The 24329-nt window shown below is 45.3% G+C and overlaps 1 protein-coding gene across 7 annotated transcripts in view; it reads left to right on the forward strand.

The window, feature by feature from the left end:
* MORC2 (MORC family CW-type zinc finger 2) overlaps positions 1–24329 on the forward strand; it is a 52236-nt gene that overhangs the window by 19356 nt on the left and 8551 nt on the right. For 6 of the 7 annotated variants that reach the window (XM_053994299.1, XM_053994302.1, XM_053994301.1 and 3 more), the window contains 10 exons: positions 851–1010; positions 1092–1203; positions 2446–2571; positions 6779–6858; positions 12709–12791; positions 13683–13768; positions 16693–16833; positions 17263–17417; positions 17545–17673; positions 18913–19018. In XM_053994299.1, the coding sequence (XP_053850274.1) occupies positions 851–1010; positions 1092–1203; positions 2446–2571; positions 6779–6858; positions 12709–12791; positions 13683–13768; positions 16693–16833; positions 17263–17417; positions 17545–17673; positions 18913–19018 (1178 nt within the window). The remainder of the gene's footprint in view (positions 1–850; positions 1011–1091; positions 1204–2445; positions 2572–6778; positions 6859–12708; positions 12792–13682; positions 13769–16692; positions 16834–17262; positions 17418–17544; positions 17674–18912; positions 19019–24329) is intronic. The other variant, XM_053994300.1, reaches the window with a different exon arrangement.

Consider the following 24329-nt stretch of genomic DNA (forward strand, 5'->3'; position numbering starts at 1 on the left):
TTTGTGTAGAGAATTAAAGGTGTTCGAAGTTGCTACCCACAGGTCATTAACTGCAGGTGTGTCTTCTTGCAGATATTTTTGATTTTTAATAAAAAGTCAGTGTAGTTCTACCTATGAAAAACTTGTATATTTTAATAGATAACTCAGGCATTGTTGTTCCAGGCAAGGTTGATAATTTAAATTTGTACTGGGGTGGTATCTCAGAAAGCATCTTCTGGTATAAGGGAGGGATTGAAGGGAATTGTGCAGAGAAGCTGGGGAGGGGCAGTGCATGCTGGCAACCAGCCTATGACTGAAGCAGGTTGGGAAGAGTAAAGTAAGTCTAATTCCCACAGCAGCTCTGCCTACTTTTTTGGCTTGACCACAGTTCTGGAATGGGATTTGTGTCCTTGATGTGCAGCTGCAGTTTATAATTCTATCTATATTTTTACTCTAAATGGCAGAAACTTCCTTGCTAGCATCCTTTAAAAAAACAAAGACTGAGATCAGGATAAATATGAGTGAAGGATATCTGAGTTCAAGAGAGGAATTAAGCCAGAGTGGTTTTTTTTAGTGTTATGAAAGTTGCTACATGGGAAGCAGAAAAAAAGCCATTGAGTGTGTGAGTAGCCAGTATTATACATGTGACTTGGGAATGGTTCACTCTGAGATTGGTATTTTAAGAAGGCAACTCAGAGGCTGGCAAAGAGGGTCTGTGAGCATTTGACAGATATGCAAACTACTGAATGAGCTGGAAAGGGCTCTCATGGTGACTTAGGGGGCTGTCAGGAGGAGTAAGTCACTGGACCTGCAGGAGGGGCTGACTGGAGTGGGAGAACCTGAGTCACTCTCAATACAATGGGATTTGCAGGTCATCGTTCCTCTACCCACCTGGAATGCACGGAGCCGTGAACCTGTGACGGACAACATGGAGAAATTTGCTATCGAGACGGAGCTCATTTACAAGTATTCCCCTTTCAAATCAGAACGGGAAGTGATGGACCAGTTCAATAAGATATGTGGTGAGAAAGGTACATGTGGATGGTGCACGTCACAAGTGAGGTATTTGGGGTTTGGTTGGGATTCACCTGGTTGACTTGTTACTTGCTCAGGCACCCTGGTGATCATCTTTAACCTCAAACTAATGGATAATGGAGAGCCAGAGCTGGATGTGACTTCTGACCCTCAAGATATTCAGATGGCAGAAACACCCCCAGAGGGAACGTAAGTGTGACTAGTATAACAGGCCCTGATCAAATTTGGTGTAGGGCTTGGCTATATACTGTGTGCATGGGTATTTTTTTAAGATTCTCTTTTTGTAGTGAATTAGAGAATTTAGAAGATGTTTAGTTTGTTCTTAAGCAGTTTGGGGTTCATATATGCATCAGCCCCTGGGTGTTGTGGCTGTGTTTGGGGTGAATGCCTGCACTGCTGATCTCAGCTTAGCCAAAGCAGAAGACTCAGTGTCCTGTAGGCACCATAAAAAAAGGAGCCCTAAGCTTCATGTTTCATTTTCTACACCTATCAACGATGTTTTCATCAGAATGAGAGCTGGTTGTGAGTCAGTGCTGCTCCCAAATTGCTGTTCAGTTTTGTGGCAAAACATGAGGTGCTGTGCAGGTCAGCCTCTGTGGGTGGATGGTATGGAAAGCAGGTGGGGTGTATCATCACATCTGTCAGGGAGCAGGGAGCATTTCTCCCTGCAGAGGGGCAAGAAGGATGTGCTTAGAGAGCAGCTGGAAGAGCACAGGCCCCTGTTTAGAGAGAGCTGAGTGTTTGCTGAGTTGATCACCTGTAACCTGAAAACAAAAAACTGAGCTGAAATGAGCTAAATGCTTGATTAAGTCCCAGAGCTCCATGGGCACACCTAGCAAGCTTTACCTTTTTGATGAGATTACATGCTTCTTCCCTGCAGTGCTTGAATTTTCCATAGGAAGTTTCAGACCCTGTAAAGCAGCTCTGTTTATGTATTAGAGTGATGTCACTGAGCAAATTCTTGGGGCCCTCCAAGGGATATCAGCATCTTTAATGCCTGTTTGTAAGGCAGGCATAATTACCACTGATCATTGCCTCTTCTTTCTGGTGTTGTGGTACCGTGTGTGTCAGTGAGTAGTGCAAGTTCTATGGCAGTGTACTGCTGACTCACTGAAGGGTGGAAATGCTCTGGTAGGTGGGCACACCTTTAGTCTTAAATAGTCCAGTTTATACCTTTGGCCATTATTATCCAGATGTATTCAAACTCCCTCTTCAGGTTGCAGTAACATCAGTATCAGTGTCTTGTAGCAGTAGTTATGATGTACAGCTCAACAAAGAGTCTGGAGAAGCCATAGGTAGAAGAAAAATTAAAGAAAAGCTTTACTTAATGTAGCTTCATGGTAATTAAAACAGAAAGACCTTTTCTTTCACCTGTCTGTTTTGCTAAGGGTATCTCTTGGGCATATTCTGAAGTACATGGCTCTCTTGTAGCAAGCCGGAGCGCCGCTCCTTCCGTGCCTATGCTGCTGTGCTTTATATTGATCCCAGGATGAGGATCTTCATCAATGGACACAAAGTACAAACCAAACGACTCTCATGCTGCCTCTACAAGCCAAGGTAAGTGTTGGATCCAAGATCTGCAGGTGTGTGGCACCATTTGGAGTTAGAGAAAAGGTGTAGTGTTTTGCTCTCCAGGTGTATCCTGCATAATTCCATTTCTAACCCTACTGCCACAGAATCAGACCATAAGAGAATGGCACGTGCTGTTGACATTACGGGAAGAGAGATACATAGTGGAAAATCTAATGCCTTTGAAAATTGCATGAGTCATTGGTGCAATTTGGCTCCCTTTCAGAGCAAACAAAGAAATAAAGATCATGGTTGTATGAAATGCCATATTCACACAAAACTGTTGGGTAACTGTGTTGATGTTTTTGAGCGGAAGAAGGAAATGCATATGGTGAGTGTTAGGATTATTTCCAAAAAGAAACTAGACTGAGTGCTTTGAAACAGTTGCTTTTATATGTAGCTAATCCAGGTTTGAATAGAGGTTGAGAAAAAGCTTTCCCTATATTCCTTTTAAATCTCCTTAAACAAAAAATGTGACAGTGAGCTGGGGTGTGCTGTCAGTTGGCTGAACAGAGACTGGAAAAGGTTACTGGGATGGGAGGGGAAAGGGAAACCTGTATTTCAGTCTGCTTGAGGCAGACTCTCTTTGGGAGCACACAGTCTGCATTCTAGATACCCTGGCATAATTTATTTGAATCAAATAGTAGTAATTTTGTAGAGTATTTGTAGATTTTTTTAGTATAGCATTTTGGGCTCACTCTCAGCATACTAGGCACTGTTAGCAGCCACAGGCCAGGTGTCACGCCACTGACAGTGCCTGAAGAGCTTGACTGGTTTTTAACTTAGGCTTCCTCAGCTCCTTACATGAGACTGTGTGAAATGGTATCAGAAACCTGAGCAAAATAAAAGAATGTTACACCCAGTGCTCCTCATGCTGCCCAGGCCAGTTGTTTCCCTGTGGAAGGCAGGGAACTTACCACTGTAAATCCTGATTTGCTGAGTAGAGAATATCTGGATTTCTGGATTTTTGACTGTATTTTACCTACATGTGAGGGCCTTGTGCTGCTTTTGCTTGTGCTGTAGTCCATCAAATGTACTAGGGAGAGAAACCAGAGGAGGACACAGATTTTTGTCTCATCAGAGACAACCTTCTTGCGAGACTCATAGACAGGACGCCATCATTGTGAGTGATGTTGCCAGCATCATGACAATATTAGGTGTCCCAGGTTACCCAGGATGTTCATCTACCTCAGTGTCATCTCTTCAAGTGGTCAGTAGTCTATTCTAAGAAGCCCCAAGCTGATGTGTGCTAGTGGCAGGTGTATCTTGCAGATCTGCCTGTGCCACATCTGAGCAGATTCCTATAGATCTGCTTATAGTGATAGGCCAGTACAAATTCCTGAACATTTTAAAGGCATTTACATTTAAAATCCCTATTCATGCAACAGAGCAGTAAAGACTGTGCAAGGTCTTCCTGCAGAGCACAGTGTAAATCTTCTCAGACTTATGGCAATTATTGTGGCTTTACTGGGCCTCTTTGGAGAGTGTCCATACCGCTCCCTTCTGGCTGGACTTCCCAATGCCAGCTTTGGGCTCCAGAAGCTGCGTGGCCATCAGGACAAGCCATCAAAGCCTTCACTGTGGGTTCTGAGAGCCAGCACAGCTCTTGGGGAAGATACCATGCTGTCCTCTGGGCAGGTTGAGGAAACTCTTTTTCCTCAGGAGAGCTCAAATCTGCCTTGGGTGGCTCTTTCCAAAGGGAAAATCAGTAAATCAGTCCATTCTGAAAGTGGTTACTTTGCTTTTACTGCCATAGGTGTGGGGTTTTTTTACATTTTTCTCCCTGAACCTGCTGAAAAGGGTCACTTAATGCCCTCGCTTTCCCTTTAGAGCTGAAGTCAGAGCTCACCATCCTCATTTATCTACTAGGCTTTGAGTGCTCCGCAGGTTAATACTGGGTTAATCCCTTGCATTTGTGCTGGCACTGTTTTGTGTGTGAGTGCATGGGGGAAGGGACCTCCATTATGGTGCTCCTTTGGGGTCAGCTGATGCAGCAGTGATGCTCAGCTCTTTAGGATGGCTGTGTTTCTGGCCCATTAGCCTGGGCCAGGTAAATGTTGAACCTTCTTAGTCAAGCAAAGGGATGGGGAACAGACAGTGGAGGTGCTGCTGCCTTACAGCCTGCTTGTCTGGGACATCTGAAGGGCTCTTTTCTTTCAGAGGGGGCTCCCTCCTGCTGTCAGTCAGGTTGTCTTTATCTCTGAAGGAAAAGCCTGTACAGTGGCTTGTCTGCAGGTTCCAGTGTTGGTGTTAGTGGACAATGAATGGAAATCTGCTGTGGATTTAGGGTATGTAAGTGCCTCTACTGAAGAAAAGGTTTTGCAGCCCTTGCACTTTTTCAGGAATAACAGTGCATTTCCTGAGCAGGACACTTATTTTCTGTTCGTCAGCACCCATGTTTCTGTGGGAGAGGCTTCTCCTCACCTTTCTGGAGCTGATAATATCCTGGTGGCAGGGGCTGGCTGGTTTTGTGGGGATCCTTCACCAGCCTTTGCAGTTGTGTTACTACATTCCCAGCTTCCCTGGGAGTGGCCTGTGTGTCCTGCAGGATTGCTTCCATTTCTTCCCTGGTATCTGTTGGAGCTTATTTAGCAATATGGGCTGTGCAGGTAGAAATAGCCAGGCCACATGCAAGGCCTGTGCCTCCGTGAGGACACTCCAAGGCAGTTGGAATGAGTGTCTTGAAGCTCATGATGGTTCACAGTGCCATCATCTAGGACGCCCCAGAGTTGCTTACAGTGCTTCCTACAGCAAAGGAGTGCTGAATCTATGGTCCCCACCAAGTGCTGCCCTTGCCTGCTGAGCTGGGCATGAGGGGGATAATTCAGCTTCACTCTGCTTCTCAGTCTTTTTATTTTCCCCTTTGAAGTCAGGCAGATGTGGGTGAATTAATGTAGTTATGCCAACATGTTGAAAGCAGCCTGGCTTTCAGAGTATGCTGTCTTCTGGCCCCAGGTAGCTTTCATCAACCTTACATAGGTTAGAGATGATGCCACCTGACTCTTTAGCTCCTGACACGATGAAATCACCAACTGTGATTTCTGGAAGTCTTAGCACCTGCCTGCTTTTTCCCCAGGGAGGAAATCCTTATGTTTAGCAAAATATATTTCTGGGAACTGTGCTTGTGGTAATAATTTTCTAGATTTGGGATCAAGGGATTCCTGTTGGTGAGACTATGTCTGATGTCAGCACCAACATCCATGTGTGCTCACCCACAGAAACAAACCTAAACAAAACTTTTCATAAGTACAAGGTTGTTTCTCACAAATCCTGACAGTTTATCTGCCATTTGGGGGGAATTTTGTCTCTCATTAGGATCTAAGCATGATTCCAATCAGTTGGTCAGTCAAATGTTACATCCCCATGTGTTTTTACCTCTATGTAAAAACAGCATTTTTAGTGGCTTTTGCTTTAGCTAAATACTGGAAAAGTTAATCCCATCCATTTGGGATGGGATTTTCCTCTTGGTATATCCAAAACCTTGTGTCTTAAAGTGATCTGAGTTCCCGCAGGCTCTGCTTGTCCTAGGTGTCATCTTTCCTTGTGACGTGCTTGGAGGTGATGCACATTCATGAGTTTCTGCCTCACGAACACCAGTCTCTCGCTCTGCAGCAGTCAGTGAATTTGGGTCTGTATTTGGCATGTTAGCATGGCAGGTTAGGAAGGTGAAACAAGCTGCTCCATCTCTAGCACAATGTACAAGGTTATGAGTCAGATACAAAACACACAGAAGTGTCCTGAAACTTGAAGTTCTGATCAAATTGTTGTTTTGCTTTGAGATAGCCCTGTGTGAGATGGACTGATCAGACTGCATATGTGGACAGCTGTTCACAGGAAAGGTTATTTAGCTGTGGTGGGAAGGTTTTGAGAAGCTTTCCATATATATTCACTCTTCCTTTTTACTTCTGAAGAAATTATTTCTCTAAGTCTTGATATTTGCTACAAGAATATGGATATATTTCACCCCCGCTGGATATTGTGGTTGGAGCTACTATTAAAACATCTCTGACTTAAAAAGATTTTGCTTAGCTTCATCCAAAAATGTCCACTTCATGATATGTAAACCTCCTCTATTTATTGAATCTATTGGGAGGAGTAGAGTAGCATGTGGGGACCTTGTTTTCTCATGCAGTGATGAAATTTTGGTTTGACCTTACTGCTGAGTTTGCTGATTAATAAATTTTGATCATCACAGGATGTACAAATACACTTCAAACCGTTTCAAGACCCGTGCAGAGCAAGAGGTGAAGAAAGCAGAGCACATGGCAAGGATAGGTGAGTTGTCAGGGTGTGCATTCATCTGTTGCTAAGGGGAGGACTAAACCCTTGATTGGTGTGACCTGGGGTTGCCTGCCTCTGGGATCACTGGAATTGCTCAGGAACCGAATTATTGCAGCAACTACACATGACACTGACTTACATTCATGCAATGGAAGGAATTTACATTGTTCCCAGAGACCATTTCATCTGAGTAGCGGATGTACAGGATAACCCTTGGAGTCCCAGCAGTTTGCCCCCACTCCCAGCAGAAGCCTGGCTGAGCCCTGTCATCCTGCAGTTCTTCTCTCACCTTTAAGATACTATGAACTTTTGGTTGTGTTTTCGTTCTTCACCTTTCCTATTAAGGCAGTTAAAAAAGTAGATTTTTATTCTGTCACTTAATGTAAAGGGATTGGTCTGGGTGTACAAGGGAGCCCTGGTTTGCTTGGTTTTAACCCTTCCAGGCATACCTTTTGCCCATCTAATCTTCCTTTCCTGTTAAGTCGGGTAATCCTCAGGGAAAACTCAGTTTGTCATAATTGGATATTCAGCATAGAGAAATCACACAAGCATATAAATACAGCATTAAGTTGTATTATAACTGCCTTAAGTCTCCAGAAGTGTAACACAAAAAGCAATGTCCCTCCCTAACCCTTGATGCAAAAATACTGTAGTGAAGGAAGAATCTTGGAAGTTTTAAGTGATTTATATGTGACCTGTATCTTCTGGTAGGTTTCATATAAATCAACTACATAAATCACTTGGAGGCACGTGTCCTCTGTCCCTGTGTCAGAGCTGCTTTAGGCATGTCTGCGTGTGGCTGCAGGTCATATACACAAGTCACGGTGCCACATTCAGCCTGTACAGCATCACAGAGGGCAGTGTGACTGTGACCCTGCCCCAAAGAAAAGCAGCAGAGTGAAATGGTGTGAATTGCCATGTTCCCTGTTCCTCCTTTAGGAAGTACAGCCTGGCAAAATAGACTTGGTAAGATGAAGCTTAAGCAGATTTTATTGTGTGCCTCAATCCTCATAGGTGAATTTATTTTTTCATTGAGTCCTATAGCCAGGGCAGGTCTTAAGCACACACTCCCATTGCTTTTCAAGAAGATGCAAAGAGCAGGATTTAGAGAAGCTTCTTCCCTGAAGCAGTCTATGAGGCTTTCATGGCACTTAAAAGTGAAGTTTAGTACATGGCACTGAAAAATGGTGTCCATTGTTGTCCCAGTGCTGAGAACAGATCCCATTGACACTAAAATGTCACACATTTCCATCACCAAACCAGCCTGATGTTTTTGGGTGTGCAGGGATCACTGAAACTGGATGTGTGTGCCCAGGGGGCCAAGGAGGCCAATGACATCCTGGCCTCTGCTAGAAATAGTGTGGCCTGTAGGACCAGGGAAGTGATTCTTCCCCTCCGCCTGGTACTCATCACTGTTGAGGCCACACCTCAAGTACTGTGTCCAGTTCTGGGCCCCTCATTTCAAGAAGGATGTTGAGGTGTTAAGAGTGAGTCCAGAGAAGGGCAATGGAGCTGGTGAAGGGTCTGGAGTGCATGTCCTATGAGGAGAGCTGGGGTGGTTTAGCTTAGAGAGAAGGAGGCTCAGGTAAAACTACCTGAAAGAGGCTGTAGCCAGGTGGGGGTGGGTCTCTGCTCCCAGGCAGATAGTCACAGGATGAGAAGACATAGTCTGAAAGTGCACCAGGAGAGGCTTAAGTTGGACATTAGGATTAATTTCTTCACAGAAGGGATCATTAGATATTGGAATGGATTGCCCAGAAAGGTGGTGGAGTCACCGTCCCTGGAGGTATTTAAGGAAGGACTGAATGTGGCACTTAGTGCTGTGGTCCAGTTGACATGGTGGTGTTGGTCACAGGTTGGACTCCATGATCTCAGAGGTTTTTTCCAACCTAATTGATTCTGTGATTCTATAAACTGTCCCAGTGCTTTTGGTGTGCAGGAATCACCAAGCCAACCCAGTGCTTCAGGGAGTGCAGGGGTCACTGAATGGGCCTGGTGCCTCTGGGGTATGGTGCAGAGGATCACAAATGGGACATCATGCTGTTGGGGAAGATGAAATAGCAAGGCCCTATAAATATGATGGCCTGGCAAAAGAATCAGAGAATACAGATATCGAGATGAAAACAAGGTTTGAAATACCAAACCTTAATCACTGAGCATCTCGAAAACAATAATATAGCCAAGCTGAAAGCAATCCCCCCTTCTGATATATCCTAAGGTCAAATGGAATGTCCTGTCTCACCCCCCAATGTATGGTTCATCCCATACCTGTAACCCTCCCCTGAAGTATCAGGTATCTGCAACCCCATTGGCCCAAGTCCTGTCCCAGCCCACCTTGAAGCCCCCTGATAAGGTGTGGCCGAGGGACCGGACGCTCTCTCTTGGACCCTCCTGCTGGGACGCCCACCTGGCACCCTCTCTCTCTCTCTCTCTCCCCCCCCGCTCTCCCTGGGCCTGCCACGAGTTGCGGCTAGCAACTCCAAGCAGGGCCCTTCATCCTTTACAATAAACCATATGCTCTAAAGACCGGGCTTCAGAGATCCTTCGTTACCACCCATCCAAACCGTCCTGGAGTCCAGCAGTCCCCGCAGATGGGGTCACTGAATGGGCCTGGTGCCTCTGGGGTATGGTGCAGAGGATCACAAATGGGACATCATGCCATGAACAATATGATCAAGTGAAGCCAATTTTATTGTACAGAAGCCTATATTTATAATAAGTTCTGCTGTTCACGTGTCTCTAGCTAATACATGATTGGTTAATCCTAGCTGTTTATGCGTCTAAAATTAAATGCTGATTGGATCACCCGATTCTTTACTTGTCCTGCTTTGGTCGTCTGGCCCACCCCAGGTTCTCTTTTTTACTTTCTTGAACTTTGCTGGCAACTTTTGCCGACTCCTCTGACTCTTCTTTTTCCTGTTGTCAAGGATTCACTGACCCCGTTTCTTGAACTGGTTACTTTGTTACCAGAAGGCTGGATTGTGCATCTGCTGAATGTGTCCATTGTCCTGCAAAAAATCCTCAGCACTGGGGGAAAGAGGGTGTTGAGCAAAGGGCTTAGGACACTGTGGTGAAAACTCCCAGCTGACCTCAGACTGTTACTGCAAGATTGGAGCACACATGGAGCCTCCAGGACTAAAATATGCTCGGGGCATTATCCTCAGGGGCCTACGTCTCATTGCTTTACTTGTAGGAAAATACATTTAATCTGTAGCACCAAGCCTTTTTGTTCTCCTGCTGGTAGAAATGATTAATTTCTCATGGTCTCCAGTACTCCAGAGGGATCATCACCCAGGAATGATTTGCAGTTTGCTCTTTTAAACCCAGGAGTACATTGTGACAAATGGTGGGTCTCAGCTGAGCAAACAGCAGTTCCAGAATGCCAGAGATACCTGCCTACAAGGAATGTTTTGGAATCAGTCACACTGAGAGATTGCTGAGTATCTGGATATAGCTTATGAGCTTGTGTAATCAAAACAGGATAACCAAAAAATAGCTGGATGGGGAAGATGTGTGAGCAGCAGTGACATGGTGGCAGTTGGTGGCATGGCTTTGGCATATCTAAAAAGAAATATGGCTCAGGAGTGAAGACATACATATATTTAAGATGAGGAAAAAACACTTTTCATTCCCCAGGAACGAACTTCCTTCCTCATGCAATAAGCTGTAGTATCCAGATTCCTAAGTGAGTGAGTGGACTTAGGAGAAAAGTACCATTCTTGGGCAAGGTGGATGTGAAAGACCATCACTTGCTTTCTGTGTTCTTCTGAACTGAGACTGAGTTCAGAAGAACTGCACTGAGGCACCTTGGCATTGCCATTGCCTCGCTTCTGGAAATCCCCTTCCAAAGTTGGGTAGGCAAACAAATGGAAGAGGTGAGGAGACATGCAGATATCAAGTACTGGAAACTAACAGCTCTGTGCTGCTCTAGGTATTATTTCAGATTATTTTGGTGTATCCAGTGATGTGCTTGGCAGTGCCATGGGTACACCATGCCTGTTGTCACCTGGGAGGATGTGTATATGGGTTCCATCTGCTGTGTGCTCACTGTCCTGCATAGGAGATGCATCTTTACGCCTTGGGACCTCACCCCTGTAACTGTATCAGTCCCTGTCTGCTGGCTCAGTTGTCACTGCATTAGTGGAGCAGGTTTGACCTGGGTTACCTGCCCTTCTGGGTTACCACTGTTCTCTCCACTAGCCACAGATATGTTCAGCCCACCAGCAACTTCCCTACAAGCTCTGATTGAAGTGGACCAAATATATTAAGCAGCCTCCAGCCTTTGTTGGCTTGATTTAGCCAGACTGTCTCTTGATGACGGCTAGTCACACAACACAGTCCTTGGTAAGCAGCTGTGAACCCCAGACCATGCTGCTCTAGGAATGAGGTGAACGAAACTCCAATGGGACAATGTGTAGAAAGGAAAAGGGATTTGTGTTGTAGTCATCTAAGTGAACTGACTGGCTATAGACTCCAGTTTCCTTCTGTCTGGTAACCAAGTGCTGCTTTTTGGAGAGATACCGGTAATCCCTAGCTTGTCATCTTCTTGCTTACCTCATCCTATGTGAATCGTAGGCAAGGTCGCTCCTCCACTGGTGTGTTTCCTTGTTTGGAGTGTCTCACAGCCACAATTTATCTTCCTGTGAGGAGAGCAGGAAGGGAGATGGCTTCTGGGTGTGCTGTTAACCAGGCTGCTGCACCCCCATCTGTGGGGGTGCAGGCATTGTTTGCCTTGGCGTGAGCTACGCCATCCCTCAGCATGCACCCATTGTATTGCCAAATTACAGAATCACAGGATAACTTGTATTGGAAGGGATCTTAAAGCTCATCTGAAGCCTTCTCCAGGCTAAGCACCCCAGCTCTCCTATCCTGTCTCCAGAGCAGAGGTGCTCTAACCCTTGGAGCATCTCCATGGCCTCCTCTAGACGCCCTCCAGCAGCTCCACAGCCTTCCTGTGCTGGGCCCCAGGGCTAGAGGCAGCTATGCAAGTGGGGTCTCACCTGGACAGGGCACAGGGGCAGAATCTCCCTCTCCCCTGCTGCGCATGCTGTGGCATCAGCCCAGGGCATGGGAAGTTTCTGAGGGCCAGTGCAAACAGCTGGGACAGGTCCAGCTCTCATCCACCAGCACCCCCAATTCCTTCTTATTCAAGACTGTTCTCAGTCTGTTCTCCTTGCAGAAAATGAGGTTTATTGAATGAATCTTAAGGTGGTATGTGCCTCTCGTCAACATTCCTGTTTGTTTAGGAGAGAGGCAAAAAGGGGAGTTCCTTTTATGTTGTAAGTTTCTTGCATAGGAGGATCACATGCAGGGTAGGTTTTCCAAATGCTGGGTCCCATGTAATGTGTAGATTTGTCTTTTTTCCAGGCAAAATTTAGCAATTATCAGAGATAATAGCGTCTCTGATAGTAGTCCTTTCCCTTAGTCTTTGCAAAAAAATTACCTCTCTGGAACTCATTTTCAAGCCTGAACTTAATCCTGGTTTTGTGAGAACCTTTCTCTGAATCACATTACCAAGCAGAGCAGGCAGGGCCACAGGCATCCTTAGACTTTCCAGTTCCTTGCTGACTTCCTCACAGATCCTTCCTTCAAATGTGCTTTTGCATAGTATATCCCTGCTATTGTGCCACTTTTGACTGTGACCTCTGAGCATGTTTAAGATGCCATGTCAGTCGGACCACCCTCTCAGGTAAAGCTTGATTTTTGTACATTTTTGTGTTCCCTTTGTACCCTTTTACACATCAGTGCAGCAAAGGCTCTCTGGAATTGCTGTCTTTGGGTGAATGCCTGACAATGTCTGTCTGTACCAAATGGCTGAAGCATCCTTGTCCCTGTATGTTTCAGCGGAAGAGAAGGCTCGTGAGGCAGAGAGCAAAGCCCGTGCCCTTGAGCTACGCCTCGGAGGGGATCTCACGCGGGAGTCCAGGGTGAGCCTAGTGCTTTTGGCAGCATGTCGTGTTTTGGGCACCAAGGGATATTCGTAACACTGGCGGTGGAGGGATGCTGACTGGGCAGCACCCCGTGGCAGCATGCCGTGTGATGGTTAAGCAGGTGGTGGCTCCAGTTGGCAGTGAACTTCCAGCAACATTTAGGCATCTCCACGGCTTCATCACCACTGGATGCGTTTCACCATCTTCACATGGTGTGCAGCCCAAGTGAGAAGTGTGCTGGCATTCCCCTGCCTACACCCCCAGTATATCCTGCGTGGGAAGGTGACCTCCAGACTCCAGGTGCTGTTTGCCGACAGCCTCTGTGGAAGTGGCCCGGGGAACAGAACTAGAGCTACAGGCTTTTTGGCTGTTCCCTGCTGCCTGTGCAGCTGTCTCTGCAGCATTTGGGCAGGGGCTTTTGGAGAGAGCCTCTTTGCTTCCTTCCAGTGGGACTTTGGCTTTGAGAGGGGCAAGGCTGAGCCCTGGTGCCAGGAGTTGGGAGGAGGGCTGGCAGGGACACCAGGAAAGTCAGCAAGTAAAACCAGTTTAAAATCACTGAGCTTCCTATTGGTATGTCATGGAAACAATAGTATCCAGGTGTCCTGGATGTTTCCTTGTGCTCCATTGCCACTGTTTTCAATTTCCTTAATCCTTTTTTTACATGTAGACATTTTCCTCCAAGCAACTGTGTAGATTAAACAATGCTTATGCTTAAACAACCTAGCATAAGTTTGCCCTACATGTGGAGTCACACTGATTGTCACTGTCTACCAGTTGTGACTTCTTTACATTTAAAACATTTCTCAGCTCTTCCTGAAAGAGCAGAAAATCATAAATTGAGTGAATTTTATTAATTTCCCAGCTTGACTATGCAATGCCTGTTTGCAGGTGACATTGCGTCAGGTCCAGAACTCAGCTATCACCATGCGGCGGGAGGCTGACGTCAAGAAAAGAATTCAAGATGCAAAGCAGCGGTGAGTGCAGGGGCTTCCAAACTCTGGAGTACCTAGGCTGTTTGCTCCAGGTGCTCATATAGCTCTCCTCTTTTGCGTGTATTTTTGGTTCGCCTCAAAGCTTAAATATCCATGGGTGTCTCGTATGCTTGGGCTTTTAAACTGAGCAGCTGGGGCGCTATTATGGTTACCTCTGGTATTCTCCTCTTACCTGCTGGAAGACATGAGGGTCTCTGGATTGGGCTTTTTTTCTCTAAATGCTTACCTGGTTTTCACATCAGTTTTTTTTCAGTCTTGCTTTTTCACCTGCAGAGAAGATTCAGTCTGATGAACAAATGTTTGCAAATTACAATGAAACAGCTTTTAGGAATTTTAGGGATGCTTTCTAAAAACAGGCTGAGTTTTGGTGTAGTCAGTGCTGTGAAATCCCAAGGCATTCTTCTAGCTTAGTTCTGGTGGCAATTAACTTTGGTTTTTGATGTACTCACAGGAATATTTCACTCTTCATATACATTTGTTTTGCATTTCTCAAATGGAGTGAAAACCAGAAAAAAATGCTCTTAAAACAAATACTGAGTTTGAGGAAGTTGGAGATTTAGATACAGAACATCTCCATTCCCATCTATGTGTGTGCATGCCCATCTACATGGCTGCCTAGGTCAGAGCTATCCCAGACTTGTTGCCAGAGGTAGATCTAATGCATCTTAAGATGCTAAAAAGAAATAAATAAATACAGCTTTAATTTAAAAGTGCTAAAGCTAGGATCTGAATGATACAGAAGCTTGTGAGAGAACCTCTCTCCTTCAGCTTCCACATACTTTTCCATCTACACCTTTGTTCTTTAATTCTTGGGTTTGGTGACATTAGCGTGCAACGAAAAATTTTGTGAATAGTCTTCTGGCCTTCCTGCCCATGGGCAAAATACTTCTTCCTGTTACTAAGCTGACCAGCAAAAAAATGTTCTGGGCAGGTACATGGCTTTCTGTGTGTCCCTGCATTCATCACTAGTGATCAGCAGCAGTTCAGAGGATCATGCTGTTCCGCAGCATTGTACTTCATTCAGAAAACCAAAAAAAAATCCTGAAAGATGTGTATAATAGGATAGCTTCTGTACTAACCAATCCCTGTTGTCTGTTGGAAAATTCTTGAATTACAGAGGATGTCCTAGGACAGTTTTCTGCTGTTTCCCTGATGCTGGGTGCATCAATGAAAGAAGTGCTTTCTGGTTTCCAAAGGCTGTGTAAGATCAGGTTGGATCTGATTCCAGACAATAGGACAGGTACTACATTTCTAGTAATTAAATCCCTGGCTTTTGACCCACCACTTCATTTTCTGTGGTTTGGATGATAATTTTACTTCTTGTTCTCTCTGATAAAAATGAGATGTCCTCTTTGTTTTGTAGGTGAGTACATGCTATTACTTGAAGTATAAGGCTCTACATTCTTTTCCAGAAGTCAGAAAAAGAAAATTAGTCCCTGAGATGGGTGTTTTGCCACACTTGCTCATGCTCTTGAATCATGGTTTTCTACCTCAGTGAGCTGAGACCAAAGGGTCACATTTCAGCTCAGCAGTTGGCAGTGTTCAAAACCCCTCTTGGCAAAGGTTTAGATTTAAAATTACTAAAAACTGCTATTTCAGGTGTTTTCCCAATAATGTATTACAGTCACCTGTTTTAAATGAAGTTGTGTCACAGGGTACCATTGCATTTGTGTGAGGGGAAGATGGCCTTAAACAAAAAGTGAATATAAATTTTATTTATTTTGGGATTTATTTTGCAAAGTTTCACTATTGAGATAGATTCAGATCTCATATTTGCAGGTGATCATTGTGTAGAGTTCATGCATGCATGGCTCAGGTCTTCCTAATATTTGATATTAGTAGACAGTCAACAGAACATTTTAAAGAATTCCACTATCTTCAGCTAACCATTTAAGCAGAAGTCAAATTCCTCATTAAGATAAAGTACATAACTGCAAAGGACTTGATGGGGGCAGGTGGGCAATATAAAGCAGGTCAAAATTGAGAGGGGTGGGCAGAACCATGGTATAGGCTCTGCTTTGCAGTAGTTACTGGTTTGGACCTCACATTTGAGGATACCTTCATCCTGAGGCTAAGGATCCTTCTTACGAAAAATCTTCAGCATGGGTATCAGGAAAGCTGTGGAACCTGATTAATTTAGTATGTTGAAGAGCAGGACTTGTTTGTGAGACACAGGGATTTTGTTTGATTTATAGCACAGAGAGATCAAAATCTGAAGGTTTTTGGCCTTAATGGATATAGAATTCCTGGTAACCAAATATTCAGATTGAGAAATCCCTATGGGTTCACAAACGTACTCAAGGCCAACTTTTGTTGGAGTCATCTGCTGCATAGATAGAGAAATCATGCAAATTGATATCCTGACATTCCAGAAAAAATAGCTCTGCTTGGGCTGCATATTGTATCCTTCAGCTTTTGAACTTAAGGAGCAGCTTTGTGAAATTTGGAATTAAGAAAACTTTCTAGAATCAGAATATCAAGACTATAGTTTTGTATTGAAATCTGAATTTCCATGCTTTATCTAGAAAGGGATATGTAGCTGGAAAATACAAACCAAAATAGCATGGGAAAGGACCAGGCTGGATGCAACAGCGCTCTCATAAAACTAATTCACTGAATAAAAACATCTGAAGTAAAAACCAGAATCTGTTCTGAAGGAGAAAACATATTCAAATGAAAAATTATCTGTCCAGCCTAAATTAGTATCTGTATTGCAAAGGTTTTGTATTTTGTTCAGATTCGGTTGTAATGCTCTTTCAGTAAATGTTTTGTATTTTTCAGAAGTAGCAGTTTACCGGATTAATTTAATGCTCAAGGGTGTCAGATTTCCATACCCTCTCTCTAACACCAGAAAATAGTATGCTTTATTTTCAGCATCCCTAGAGGCTCTGTTTTGTCCCCTACAGGGCGCTGAAGGAACCCAAGGAGCTGAATTTTATCTTTGGGGTGAACATTGAGCAGCGCGACCTGGATGGCATGTTCATTTATAACTGCAGTCGGCTGATCAAGATGTATGAGAAGGTGGGCCCACAGCTGGAAGGTGGCATGTGAGTCCTGCAGATTTTTCTGCAATCTTTTTGCTTAAGCTTGGCATATTTCTATGTCTGACTTAGGCTGTACAATAACCATGTTTTGCATTAACCATTCTTCATGAGCCTGAGGCCTGCTCATTTTGTCAGCCTTCAGTTTGCATTCTGACAAATAAATTATATTTAGTAGTGCCTACTATTGCCCTGGTTTCTTGATAGAGAGTTCTTTACACAAATTTTAGTCATCCCTGCAGCAGTATGAGGTGCTTGGCATTTGGTGCTGATGAGTGCTGGTAGTACTAGTGCCTCATTCTAGAGACAGGCAAAATAGGTCTTGACAGCAAGTACAAATATCTGAGCCCATCTTACATTTTGCATGACAGTTCAGGTTTCCAGCTTGTCAGTTTAATCTGTGTCCCTCTGTGTCACTCTGTATCCCTCTTCCAGGGCATGTGGAGGAGTGGTAGGTGTGGTGGATGTGCCCTATTTGGTTCTGGAGCCAACCCATAATAAACAAGACTTTGCTGATGCCAAGGAGTATCGACATTTGCTGAAGGCCATGGGAGAGCATTTGGCTCAGTATTGGAAAGATGTTGCAATAGGTAATGAAGCTTCATAATTACCAGGGTCTGGAAGGAGAAATTTGGGTGGCTGGAGGACAGCCAAGAGTGCAGATGGTGATTTTGTGATAATGGCTCCATATTGAGCAGGATGTGGTTTGTTTTCCAGCCCAGAGAGGTATCATCAAGTTCTGGGATGAATTTGGTTATTTATCAGCAAACTGGAACCAGCCTCCGTCTAGTGAACTGCGCTACAAGCGTAGGAGAGCCATGGAGATCCCCACCACAATTCAGTGCGGTGCGTCTGATGCGACTGCTTCTCTCTGGGGAAGGGGAGGGACACTCCTGGCTGCAGAAGGAGACAGTTAAATGCATAGGAGATTTGGGATGGACTATAATTATCCTTTCCTAGGGCCTGTCTCCTCTGCAGTTTGCCTTTGCACTCAGTGGTATTCTGTGACATCCTGGTATAAGGCTCCTTTCCAGCACAGTTCACTAACTGATCTTCAGGTGCCCTGACAGTAACTGTGTTGAGAGCAGGCTTAGAAATGTCATACAAACTGGAACTCACCAAAGGCGCCCATCCCAGCACCAGAATAAGATCTGAAACATCCTCACAGGCAATGGGAAGTGGCCAAGTAATTTGTACCCTGATGCACTGGCCTGCACTATGTCAGCACAGAGGGAACCTTTTACAATTACCTTGGAATTTAATGCAAGTTCTCTTCTGTGCACCTCTAAACAGCTCTGGCTAAGCTCTTGTTAGAGTAATAGGAAGCTGCACACCATCACTTTGTCACCTGGTAGAGGGACACCAAACTCCCTTATTTTCTCCCTGGGACTTGAGGATGTGGTTGTAGGAAGGAATGTAAGGCCTCTCTTGTGAAATTATTTGTTAGGCTCTTCTGCCTTGATGGTTGTCTCAGTCTTTTCAAGGTTCTTCTGAAGGAGGAGGGGCTTTGCTCTCCTTCTTGTCTTCCCTTGTTGATATCCTTCCAGAGCCTGATCTAAGGACGTTTGGATTTTCTTGGCAGAACTTGATTTTATGAAGCTATTGGTTTCCTGGTAGGCTAGCAATACTCTGGAAGACAAATTTGTGTTCCTGGTTCATCAAAAATTTAATAGATTTTTTTTTTAAGGGGATACGCCTGTGATTTGTGTTACTTTGGTATCATTAAGAGACAGCCTGACTGCTGGGCTGAGCTGTGATGTCTGGACTGGCTGTTCAATTCAGTTTGTATATGTCATAGTTGCAGCAGGAGTGTGAGGTCCTCTGGTATTGGTCGATGCCAGGCTTCATTGCATTCTTGTCAGGGTTGTCTTTGAGGGTTTCATTCAAGCGTTTTGTGAGCACAAAGAAATAATTGACTCAATGTATTCTGTTACTGTCTCACTTTTTTTTTGGCCACTAGTCTTACTGTTGTTGGATACACTTTGGTGTGGTGCTTAAATGGCCTATGGAAAAAAACCAGGCTATGGGAAAAAATGATGTGTCTCAGGCTGTGTATTTCTGACTTGCAAAGTGTCTGTCTGACAGATGTCTGTCTGAAGTGGCGGACTCTCCCATTCCAGCTGAGCTCAGTGGAGAAAAACTACCCTGACAGCTGGGTGTGCTCCATGAACCCTGATCCTGAACAAGACAGGTAAGAATCAGTTAATATTAAGACTTTTCTGCAAGATGCTTTATCTGCACATTTGGAGCTGTTTTCTGGTCATCTGTTCTTTGAAAACAGTTGGAGGGATTCTGTACCTTTAAGTTATGCTCACAATCTGTGAAAAGGCAGCAATGGCAATTGTATAGGGAGCTGAATACTGGGTGGGTGTTTGCAATGTGCAGATTGCAGAGGACATCCTCAGTAAGTGACAGGTGACACCAAACTGGGAGGAGCAGCTGACAAACCAGGCAGTCACAGATCCCTCCAGAGGGACCTGCAGGTTGGAGAAATGGGCCAGCAGAAACCTATCCTGACATTCAGCCAGGAAAACACAAAGTCCTGTCCTTGGGGAGGACAGCCCCAGCACTGGTGTCTGCTGTCCATCCTAGAGCTGATCAGCCTCAGGGCATTCTCATCAGTGTATACAAACATATAAAGGCAAGCGGCAAAGAGGTCAGAGCCTGGCTCTTCCCAGTGGTGCCCAGTGGCAGGACCAGACACCAGGGGCACAAACTGGAATGCTGAAGGGTCCCTCTGCACATCAGAAATACTTTTTTCCCTGTGAGGGTGACCAAATCCTGGTCCAGGTTTCTCAGGGAGATTTTGCTGTCTCCATCCTTGGAGATATTCCAGGACGTGGTCCTGGGCTCCTGGTGCTGGCTGGCCCTTCCTGAGCAGGGTGGAACCAGGTAGACCTCAGAGCTGCCTCTAGCCTATCAACCTGTGGTGAAATTTGAATCATTGGTTGTTTTTTTGCACTGGCACTAGAAATACTAATTAGATTTAGATGATATTAATTTTGCCATGGGCAGGATAGATGGCAATTGGAAAACTGTCATGGTGCAGTCTGGGAGTTAGGTGAGTTCAGGGGAGCTTTGCAGTTGTCTTTATTGCTCCTACTGCTCCCACCCATCAGACACCAAATTGCAGCAATTCCACTTGGTTGGGATGAGCCCAGGAGGGACGTTTTGCATGCTTGAGGAAGCAGCACAATGGTTCACTTTAGAGCGATGTGTGTTACAGTTACAAAATGTAGATAGAATCTAGTCATTTATTTGAGTGAGGAAAATGATTGCTCTAGACTGCTTCTCTGTTCTTGTCTGTATTGTGTAAGGAAGGGAAGCTGCTCCTCTGTAATTCAGATCCCTTGGCTCAGGGCTTAAAGACAAAGGGGATGAATCCAGGCAGTAACTTTTGATTGGAATAAAACATTTAACATCTGTGGCCGAAAATACAGGATATTGATGCTATTTTGAAGTATTGACTTTCTGGCTTCTTCCTTTTGGTACATCCCAGTGGAAGAATACCTGCGCTGACTTCCATGTTTGCTCCATGTGTATGTAGAGTTCCTGCTGTAGAGCTCTGAGGAGTGTTGCAGTGCTGAGGATGTTCCTGGACAAAATTCTGGGGCAGGGCTGAGCCTGGAACCTAAAGGGCTGGCACATTCCCAGCCCTTCAGGTGGAAGGAGTAGCGAGGTTTGGAAGATGTTGCTTGTAGACACACACAAACACAGACAAATTATGTATGTACACACATCCAGCCCTACACAGATAGCACAGGTAGGCATGTGCAGCACACCCACAGACCACAGCAGCAGCTTCATCCTTTTCCCTCTTGGCTCGTCAGGATGAAGGACCACTAGTGGAAATACTCATGTCCATACCTGGCCTCCAGATCCTGTGCCTCTGGTTACTTCCACTGGGATAGATGGGCCCTGAGGCCTGCAGTCCCAGGGGGGAGGTGTACAGACATCTTCTGTGGTTACACATAGCACACACACACTCCAGACCTCCCAGTGTCTCACACTGGGGATCTCTCTGTCTTGATTGGATCGGGATCCTTGCTCTTCCCCAGGTTCTTTCTGCCTAGAGACACCCACAGTTCCGCCTACACCCCTATACCCATCTCCATCAGCTTGGCAGGACTCAATGGTGTGTCCAGTAATCAGCTCCTGCGGGTCACCCTTAGACATCCCCTCCCCTGCTCCCAGGTAGCCTCCTGGTTGGCTCCTTTGGCCTGACGTTCCTGTGGCTCATGTTCATTCACTTGCTTGTAGTCACAGCAGCTGGTGGCACTCAGGCACATGGGTATTGTAAAAATGCAGTGACCCTGGAAAGGGAAGAAATAATGATGTCTGGTTCCAGATCACAAGGCTGAAGGATAGCTTTATTAAAACTATATTATATTACATTAATATACTATTTAAAGAGATACTATACTATTCTACATACTTACTTCTTACCTAACTACCAAAACTTGTGACTTCTCTGCTGAGAGTCTGAGCCACAGCTGGATCCAATTGGTCATTGAACCCAAACAACCTTCACCAGAATCCAACCAAGCAATCACTTCAGGTAAACAATCTCCATACCACATTCCACATGGAGAAAACAAAGGAGCAGAGATAAAGATTGTTTTCTCTTCTCTCTGTGCTTCTCCTGAGAGACAGAATTATGTCTCTCTGTCCAGAGAATGTGAATGCCACACATGGGTCACTGGGACCGGTGGTCCCACTCCAGCTGCTGTCACTTGTACCCCAGTACACAGGTGCGCATGTGGAACAGAGTGCTTGCCTAGGAAAGGGGAGGTGAGTGCACAGAGGTGTACTGACCAGCCAAAGGTTTATGTACAACTGGCCCTTGTTATAGTCTATCTTTCCCATATTTATTCTTCCCAAATAATCTCAGTCCTTTCCTTTACTTGCTTTTGTTTCCTCATGTTGGTCCAAAAGATGTTTCAGAGGGCTGCCCCCACTGACCAGACACTGGGGTTGAGGTGGCTGTAGGACAGTCTTGGCAGGACCCCAAAAGGGGTTTCTATTCCTCTGAACAGATTTGCATTCCACAATTCCAAAAAGCCCAGTTCACATCCCCCTAGCTGCCTTTGGGCCTCTGGGCTTGTGGAAATGTATCCTAGATGGGCTGTTAGATTCTGGGATGGCAGTTCCTGGGATGGCCTGAGGGTAGCCATGGAAGGATATTATTCAGGTCCCCTCACCTGCCATTATATTCCTGCACTTCTGTCTGCAGATGGGGTCTTCATTGTATCACCTAGCAGCAACTTGATTTCCTGATGAAAGAATTTAGATTTTTTTATTTGCAATACCTTGAAAATTTGGGATGGGTGGCTGCTTTTCATGTGAGAACATGCTGAGGTGTTGTTTGGAGTCTGAGTACCTCCGCACTGCATGCTGTGCCATCCTACATCCCCCATGCAGGAAGCTGGGAAAGGGCAGGTGGGGCACTTGGCACTGGTGAGCCAAACTTCTGGTCATTTTAGCTTCAAAAGGGATCTCAGGAGTCTTACTCTGGGAAAAGAAATAACTCCAGGACATCTTTTGATTAAGTAGGCTTACATGTGCTTTCCAGCAGCGAGTGCAGTTGTGTCCTTTATATGAAGCAGAAGTTTCTCCAGCACTCCTTTGGCTTTTGGCTGGGACAAATTCCAAGTGCTGCACTGGTGGGTCCTTGTGCAGAGTTTGGACACCTTCATATCTGTGTCCTGACCATTACAGGTATCTGTAGTGTCTGAAGGATGACAGGATTTGAGAAGCACATGGGTGGCATCCTCAAGCTTGTGTACTGTGAGGCTTTGTGCAGGGTCTCATCCAGCCAAATTGGAAATGAAGCAATGTCAGAGCAATGTCAGGTGTTGAGACTCTCTGGCATCAGGGATCATATGATAGATTTGGCTGCCTCGGCACAGTGTCTACTATTGGCACTGAGCTGTTCCCCACCCTTCTGATTTGTCCACCTACACTTCAGTGGCTGCTTGTGGCATGATGTTCTGGTTTGAAAGCAAAACCAGTGAGAGACTCCAAGTCAGAAATACAAGTCAGAAATACAATTTATTGGGAAAAGGAAAAAAAAAAAAAAAAAAGACAAAAAATACACGCAATGATACAAAAGGAAGACCGCTGGCAAAGTCAGAATACAACCTGACACCCGCTTTGGCCAGTGTGCTGGTAGCAGTCCAAATTGGAGTGGCTGCAGTCCTCTTGGAGTGGCAGATGTGGTTGCTGTGTCTTCTCGGAAACCTGTGGAAAGGCTGCTTTTCTGTCTAGAAATGCCTGGATTTATCCAGGTGGGAATGCCTAGCTTCTCCCCCTGGGCGGAGCATCTCACAATGGGCTGATGTTATTTTGAGTCACAAGGTGTGTTCTTAATCACCTGTTAAACAGAACTGGCTCCTGGAGAGTGTTATCTCTGAGTCATGTGGCAAGACATTGATGGGCCCATTAACAGGAGATAAGAAAAACTGTCCAGATGCAACTGCTACTCGGATGGTAATAGGAAACATCTTGGTGCTCAGTCTTGGACATTATCCACCCCTTTTCCTATTTCCATCTGCATCATGATGAAACCTTACACATAGTCCTCACTTAAAACTAAGTTTCCTTGTGGTACACAACGGGTTTCCCCATCCTTCTGCATTACCCACCAAGTATAACCGGGTCCTTGAGCAAAAATAATCCCACGGATGGGTTTGTCTTTGCCTGGGGTGGGATTAATCCAAACAGTCTTTCCTAAAATACCTTTCATATGTACCACAGGGACTTTATCTCCATCCACTGTGTGCAAGGGTTCAGATTGGGCAGGACCAGCTCGATTGATGGACCCTCGGGTGTTGACCATCCAGGTAGCTTTTGCTAAGTTCAATTCCCAATTCCTGAAGTTTCCCCCACCGAGTGCCTTCAGGGTGGTCTTAAGCAGTCCATTGCATCGTTCAACTTTCCCGGCAGCTGGTGCATGATAGGGGATATGATATATCCACTCAATGCCGTGTTCTCTGGCCCAGGTGTTGATAAGGCTGTTCTTGAAATGGGTCCCATTGTCCGACTCAGTTCTCTCAGGGGTGCCGTGTCTCCACAAGACCTGCTTTTCTAGGCCTAAGATGGTGTTCCGGGCAGTGGCATGAGGCACAGGGTAGGTTTCCAACCATCCTGTGGTTGCTTCCACCATGGTCAGTACATAGCGCTTGCCTTGGCGGGTTTGGGGAAGCATGATATAGTCAATTTGCCAGGCTTCCCCATACCTGTATTTCAGCCATCGCCCACCGTACCACAGAGGCTTCATCCTCTTGGCCTGTTTGATTGCAGCGCAGGTCTCACAGTCGTGTATGACATGTGAGATGTTGTCCATAGTAAGGTCCACCCCTTGGTCACGGGCCCATCGGTATGTTGCGTTTCTCCCCTGATGACCAGAAGCATCATGGGCCCAATGAGCTAGGAATAATTCTCCCTTATACTGCCAATCTAGGTCTACTTGTGATATTTTCACCTTGGCAGCTTGGTCTACC

The sequence above is a fragment of the Vidua macroura genome, chromosome 18, assembly GCF_024509145.1.
Source record: "Vidua macroura isolate BioBank_ID:100142 chromosome 18, ASM2450914v1, whole genome shotgun sequence".
Taxonomy (NCBI): domain Eukaryota; kingdom Metazoa; phylum Chordata; class Aves; order Passeriformes; family Viduidae; genus Vidua; species Vidua macroura.